This window comes from Egretta garzetta, unplaced genomic scaffold, assembly GCF_000687185.1.
Source record: "Egretta garzetta isolate BGI_Z169 unplaced genomic scaffold, ASM68718v1 scaffold68, whole genome shotgun sequence".
NCBI classification, from domain to species: domain Eukaryota; kingdom Metazoa; phylum Chordata; class Aves; order Pelecaniformes; family Ardeidae; genus Egretta; species Egretta garzetta.
This window is the reverse complement of record NW_009260774.1, coordinates 2953675-2961406: the sequence shown is the minus strand read 5'-3', so window position 1 is coordinate 2961406 and position 7732 is coordinate 2953675. Positions and strand designations below refer to the sequence as shown.

At 39.8% G+C, this 7732-nt stretch overlaps 1 protein-coding gene across 1 annotated transcript in view; it reads right to left on the bottom strand.

Annotated features, from left to right (window-relative positions):
* Positions 1–459: 459 nt before the first annotated feature.
* The window catches only part of LOC104132960 (glioma pathogenesis-related protein 1), a 9729-nt gene continuing 2456 nt past the window's right edge, over positions 460–7732 (bottom strand). The window contains exons 3-6 of the mRNA XM_035901679.1: positions 7619–7729; positions 5080–5325; positions 2491–2594; positions 460–532 (exon numbers count right to left, since the gene is read on the bottom strand). Of these exons, the coding sequence (XP_035757572.1) occupies positions 460–532; positions 2491–2594; positions 5080–5325; positions 7619–7729 (534 nt within the window). The remainder of the gene's footprint in view (positions 533–2490; positions 2595–5079; positions 5326–7618; positions 7730–7732) is intronic.

Genomic DNA, 7732 nt, shown 5'->3' with positions numbered 1-7732 from the left:
CTTCCTTCATAGTATAGAGTGGAAACTACGTGATTTCAAAATGACTCGAGCATTATAAATATGTGAATATTGATTAGTTTCAGAACAAGCTGGAACTCTCAAACAGAGGTCCTCTGGTAGGTCTCCATGGGGCTGGTGAGTGCAAACTCTACCTGGTACCTAAAAAACAATGCTACCATCCAACCTGCGACAACAGTGTTTCATTGGATCCACTGAATCCAGTTCAGATCGATAGCTTGCCTTCACCCAGCAGTGCTGTGAAGGCTCCAGAAACTGTCAGGTATCAGTAGTTTTCGGACATCATGTAAATGTCACAGCACCCTGTATTCACATAATGCATACAACACTTAGTAATTTAGTTGTTGCAACCAATACACTATCTATCTGGTAAAGTGATAAATCACCACAGTATCCAGCTAGTCTTTCCTTCGGGATTCACCAGGTTGTTTAACATGATTATCAGACATGAGACTTGAGATGCAAGAGAGCGTTCAGTTTTTCTAGTTTGGACTTTCTGCCTATGGTGTAGAAACTGAAGAGATAAAATAGAAAAAGAAACTAGGTAAATGAAAAAAAGACCCGAAGTAAAACAGTTGGGGAAGCTCTTTACGATGGCTGACAAAAATGACCAGTAAACTATGTGACATTCTGCTAGACCCTTTCAAGGGCATTCCTAAGATTCTGCTACCCTTCAAACAGAATGCTAAGGGCCATCTTGAGGCTCTTCTTAGAGTCAAAGGTTATTTGGACATAACAGATGAATATTCACCTACCAAGAGGAAGGTAGGTAGAAGAGATGAGAAGAACAGCATGATGAACAGAGCCTGGTATCAAGGATGTGGCAGCTAACTTTGGGTATGAGAATGATGACAGGACAGGGCATGTTCCAAAGTAGTGTACGCTTCTCTTTAAACAGGGGAAAGGAAACTGTAGGCATCTCAGACACGGATGGTCCCAGCAGCAGACCTTCAGAAAAGGTCTATAGAAGTACTATACTGTAAAACTGCTACACTGAATAAAGTAATTTTGGCAAGGTGGTCCTTAAACTGGTGCATCCTCAACTCTGAAAAGAAACTGCTATCTAGCAGGGTAACTGAGTACTAAGGGTCCAAACCTCAAGAAGGAGTCATGAAGGTCAAGTTGGAAAAGGCTGTTCCAGTATCTGGAGCATGGTGATGACTGGTGGCAAGGTTAAGGTTTACCTATTTTTCCAGGCAGTTTAGGAAGGGAAAAGGCTGTGAGAAGATGGTCTGTCTGCTCTAACTCCACTTGTTTCTGTTGTGACGTAGAGATCAGCGTTCTTGGTATCAAGCAGTGGATGGAAGAACAATGGCATGCTAGACCTCATCTTAGACAGCTGTTCAGCTTAGCTACCAGTTGTCCAGGATGTGCAGAACAGCACAGCAAACCAACATGGTATGCTGTTACAGATTAGAAAAGATTCAAGTGACAAGGATTTACAGATCACTCTTGATGTCTCTTAGTCATTATTCTGAACTGGTAACTGGAAATATTTTAGTTCACATTTTAAAAAGAAAACAACAAAGTTCCATATCCTAGCAAGCTGCAAAATAACAATTCAAGTACAAGTCCAGTTTTGGGGTACAGAGAGAGAGGTGGACAGGGCTCAATGAAATGTTTAGTTCAGGCAAACTGAACTCCCCAGTAGTGGCCCAGGTTTGCTAGAAGGAAAAAACAGTTGTCACACAGGCTCATGAGCTATGTATGTTTTAAAAATGACAGATCGCATAAACACATGCTTCACTATAGGCTGTGCATTATTATGAGACAAAATATATTATTTTAAAACTATCTGCCCCTGTGTTTTCAAACTCCTCCTGCTTTAGGGCAAGTGCTGTCTGGGGTCCATGTTTTTTCAGAATATCAATTTAAACGTAAAATCACATGTTGCAGTTAGCTTTTTCTTACATTGATCGTTTACTGTTTTCTAATGCTTGAAGAACATTTGGTATAATCATAGCTATTAAATGGGCAAGAAATGATAATGTAATTTTGTTTTACTCAGTTACACAGAAAGGAAAAGCAACTGAACTAACAACTGTGCTATTATTTCTATCATTTCTAAAGATTAAAAAAAAATACAGTGTAAAAAGCTAACATGCATTAGAAAAATGTACAAAACTGCAAGACGTAATTCCAGCTCTGATAGCAGTTGCCTGCAGCAACTTTGTCATTTCTTCTGTTTTATAGGAAAAAAAAAAAAATCAATGAAGTGGAGCATGAGCTAAGTTTGGGATTTGTTTGCTTAAGATTGGCACATAATGAGATTTATTAGTGCAGTTAACAGATTAAAAATCTCAGCAAGTACACCTTCTAATGCTCATGGCTCTCTTGGTAACTGAATTAGACAACCATAGTTTCCTCTGATTGCATTTACAAGACTACCAATAAATAAAGAACCCGATTTACTTTCAGCTAAATGTCATTACAATTGCTTTCATTTTTTTAACATTTAAACCAGCAACTTACCCTGGTGAATAGTTGCAAACAAAATTTGCTGCATTTTGTATTCCTGCAACTTCCTTACAAAGAGTAACAGCACAGCCGATTTTATACGAATAGTCCCAAACAACCTAAAAAAACACGGCATTGAAAGAAATTAAAAACAACACTCAACAGTTACCTAGTCTAATACCTAGAAAGCTTCTGTTATTTTCAAGGATCCTACACATTATTTTCATTTCACAACATCCTATCTGTTTATTTGTTTAGAAAAATTGCCGTTAAGTGAGCTTTTTACGATGAACTTCTAAATATTCACCCCTCAAGATGAAGTGACCTATGCTACAAATTTTCAGAATCTTCTAGAGAACAGTTTCAGTAAGAGTCACTGACTTTATGATCCAGGGGTAAATTCCAAGGAACAAAAAGGGAAATTAGTGGCAACTACCCAATAGCTCCTTTTTCAACATTCCTAACTCAGAAGCAAGAAGGGCTTCTCCTGTGTGCTAGAAGTGGTCTGGCTGATCACGACCGTAAACTTAAGTCTGAAAGCACTGCACATTTTCAGATTAATCAGTGTTATCTACCATGCTTAAGAGAAGATGGTTTACTACCAGTGTTTGAGCAACCTCTACTTTTTCTTGGAGATTCTTCCTACACTTTCTCGTATGACTAATCAAACTGTACTGAGTTCATGTTAAAATGCTTAACTATATACCTAGAACACCTGGATGATCCTGCATTCCACATCTGGAAAAATTGAAGATGTAGTGGATTACTCTCAGTATCTCCCCAGTATGAAGAGTACAGGCCTCAAACTGACAAACTTATTTGAACAGCCCCACAAGTTCCATCTCTTCAACTACAACTGCAAGTAGTGGTTATGTTCAGAAGACATAACCTTTCTTAGGAAAGGATCTTAGTGTTTAATGTGGTGTTACTCAAATCCTCGAATAAGGACTAAACATGTCAGGGACCTTTATGTAACAGTTTCACATGTTATTTTGGAAATTTCCACCACTTCGAGCTTTCTGTGCCGTGGTTCTCTTAGCAGGTCTACACAGCCCCATCCATTGATGATTTGTAAACCCTTTCCCTTTTGTAAATGATGATTTGTAAACCCCTTTCCAATTTTGTGGCTGAGCCTTCAAGACCATGATGGCTCCCGGATCATGCAGGGTGTTTGCTTATCAACTTTGAAGAAACACATACTTTTATATACTCATTGGTGTCAGCCCATGTACTCTGCTTGTTTTTTCCAGTGATTGGTTTCCTCTGTAATCCTGCCTGAAATGCATGGCCATTTTGACACAATTAACTACGTGTAACCAGAAAGAAGCAAGTAATCTTAAACAGGGGAAAGAAAGCTTAGAAGTGAACATCACTCCAAAAGAAATGTGCAAAACCCTCCAGAATTCTATGTAGACAAGGTTGAACAGCAAATTTTAAGATGCTAGGAACTACCTTGTTATATAACTTTTTGTAAGTTACTATGCCAGAGAAAAAATGAAAAATAGTTTCCTGAGATATTGTCTAGTTCTAATCTTCCAAAGATTTATTGCCCAATAAACAGCAAAACTTAAATCCTCTAGTCTTGCTTTTCAGTTTGTTACAGGCAGAACCAGGGGCAGGAAACGAGAACTAATACTTGGGGAGAAATAAGTGAGAAAAGATATAAAGAGAGGTGCAAAAAGTCCCAAACAGAAAACACTTTGTAAATGATTCTTGTAACTTGAAGTATTTTCAGTTCACAAGCCGAAACCACTCAAAAAGAACCTCACAGCTACTGTTGTATCTGGTAGCAGTGTCACTGTAAGTATACTGCATGGCATTTCCATCTGTAATTTGCACAGAGAGTGGTCTAAGCATCTTTGAATACAGAGATAAGAAATTAAGTCACTTTTACTAGATAAGATCTGACTTGACATTAAAATTATCTTCTGTTTTAGATCAGTGAAATGTTATGTTTGGTCATAGATGAAACTAATTTTACTGCAAAGCTTATTTTTTAAACATGGGGAAGAATAAATCCATTTAGAATAGTAAGTGTTCAAAGAAACGCTTTACTTTCTCATCGAATTAAGTATGTCAGAATTACCACTGAGAAATCTAAATATATTATAAATTGCCTCTTTTGTTGTCGATGCTCTTTTTTCCCCCTTCCTTTTTTACAAGATTTGTAAAGAATACATTTTACTTTGGCTGAATTTTCTCCTTCTGTTAAAGTTTCTACTAAGGAGTTCCCACAGACATTCTGCAATTACTGTGATTATTTCAAAGAGCATCTCCAAACTTACTTACAGAATTCAGTACTGGGTGGCTTTGCAGCTAGAGAACTTGAAATGACTATTTTATAAAGTTCATGTAGTACTGACACAATGAAACGAGGAGTGAGGCTTTCAGTGAGGTCAATGTTGTGGACAAGGAGAATGGATTACAAGACGAAGAGGTGAACCAGTGCAGGGGTAACCGGCACTACAGCCATCGCTTGAGATTGTAAAAGACTCAGTCTCTTCTAACTCACTACTAACCATATATACAACTCTATTATTTACAGCCCCTACTGATTCATCTGGCAGGCACTATACGGGACATTTTACTGAAGATAACTCTTACCTGAATGTAATGACCGCAAAGCTTAGTACACTTATGCACTGCGAAAGTATAGAATCTGCCCTCATTATACCATGATTTAATGGCATCAGCAACATAGAATGCTTGACGACTTCCAACCCAAATGTTCTCTCCAATCGATGTGAAATTAGGATGGCACTGATGTTTCTTATGTAAGTGTACATTATGTTCAAAAACACATTTATTTGCCCATGCCCTTGCAGTCCTTGCCAAAGCTGCATCCCAAGTCTGCAAAACATGAAAGGTGAAATAGTTGTGCAATGCTAAGTTACAACTGGATCTCAGTCAGATAAAACCAGTCAGGCAATAAAGCACAGGTAGATATCATAAGCTGAGGTTTCACAAAGAAATACTTTCCCTTATTTAGGCAAGTACCTGTGTTTTATTTTCATTGACTTTTCCTGTTGCAGCACAGAAATGTGAACTGATTTCATTAGACAAGTTTCCCCCACACACACTGTTGAATATTAACTTTGTAAGAGCACTTGCTAGCAGCTGAACAGATGTTTGAAATGCACTTTTATCTTCAGATAAGAAATTACTGTCACATTAATTAAACATGAAACTTTTTTTTAGTTTTTTTTTGTTGAACAGGGCATTAACAAATTCTAATTCAAAGTAAAAATGCTCAGCTACTGTAGCTTCAGATGTATAAATATTTTAAGTATTTTCAAGAGAGCCTCTGGAAACAAATACTTACTCCTCCTATGATAAAGCTTTAAATACACACCAGAGCATTTTACAAGGACAGCTTCATGAGGTGCACATGCCAATGTTTGGCCAGTAACTCAGCATTCTGCTACCTATTACTTCTTTGCAGTCTCTCACCGTTAACCCAACTTCTGATTCCTGAACATGACCTATCTTTGGTATTTGTCTTCCAGTCATGACTGTTTTTCAGCAAGTTTCTTCTATTATTAAAGTACCTAGGTTTATAGTAAAAGATGGCGTCTTTTACTACCTAGGTTTATTGGTGTTCATGCATTTCAGTTCACTCTTGGTCTCTATGTGGATTCTACAGCAACTCCACCAGCTGCTGTCCCAAATGGGTGACTTAGATCGCTTAAAGAATCATTGTCAAAGCTACTAGCAAAAGTGGTTTCAATATAACGTTGTACAGGTGCAACTTAACAACGTTCGATAGCAAGGTTCACTCTATTATGGTACGGCACAATCATTTGAACAATGATTCAAAACTACCAAGGCACAAATCAAAGTCACCAAGACAAGATCAAAGGTACCAAGTCTCAAATCAAAGTTACCATAAAGGGCTACGTGTGACATCGATCGCTTACCAAAGATCTGCCATTGCTAAAAGGTCACTCTGCCTCGAGGAACAACCTTGAGAGGCGTCCCAGCTCAAGGGGAGATAGCCACCGTGCAGCCAGCTGCTTAGCAGGAAGAGCTCAAAGGCGGCTCACTTAGGCTGTCATATTTATGGAATAAAGTGGTTGGCTTGTACTCAAATTACATTCGATGGGAAAGGTATGCATGAGATTCCTTGAACCCACAACTTTCTTTGTTCCTTGATAAATGAGTCTTGGAAAAGCCACCTGCTATTCATGTGTTAATTGCATGATCAGTGTTCCAAGCTCACATGCATCAATGCTCACTGTGTCACTCTGCTCCTTTGCGGGTTTTCAGAGAACAGATTGAAACTAGAGGAATTCTTGGCCCATTTGCAGCTTAGGCCTTTACCTTCTTTGGAGCCTGTACCAATCTACCACCAGTTTGGTTAAGGGATTGAGTGCATCCGTCACAGCTGCCGATATTATATTCTCCCTGGGGCCTTTAGTTTTTCCTAACCGTATTTCTACATGCTTACCATTATTCACTGGTTTTCCTGGTTTTCCTATTTGTGAGTAATAAAACTGAGTGCAGTATCTTTCACAAGCTTCTTCACTTCCACGGCTATCTGCCACCCTGGCTTCAAGTCCACTCAAGCAAACGGCATTCTTTGCCATCAGCATCCAAGTACGTGTGTGTTCCCAAGCCTTCCCCGGGGTACTCATCCTTTAGCTGCTCCTTGCTCACATTTTCCTCTTGTGACTAGACATCAAACATCCACTTTTTTGGCATCTACTTTGGTGTGTTTAACCCTTTCCAGGAAAAATTTTTGAGTGCAATTTGTTTTGGTTATGACAAACAAAGATTCTTCCTTGCCACCAGAAATCCCCTTCAGCCCCGCTATTACAGTTCATATCCTTGATTTTGATGGAGGGCCTAAACTCTTCTGGATCAGTCCTGCAGCTGGACCATTGCTTCCTCCTAAGGTGAAATTCCTTGGGGTGAAATGCGAATGTCTCCAGCTGCCCTGTGTCACTGCACGCCTGTTGTTCCTAGACTCACCTATCTACAGCTGACCCACCTCCCTACAACGTTTCCTATCAAATAAACGCGATGATACCTGAACACAAAGCAGTGACACCATCCCGGTCGCCCTGCCCAGGGATCACCAAGAGGCCCCTGGCCCACTGTCCCCCCACTTTCCCTGGCGGGGCGCCTACGGGCCTGTCCCTACCATGTACCGCATGTTGCTGGCGGCCGGCTGCACTTTGGCACGGAGGTCGTTGTGCACACGCACGCAGGCCTCCATGAAGGCCTTGTCCGTGATGCCCGGTAAGGCGGGCCACTG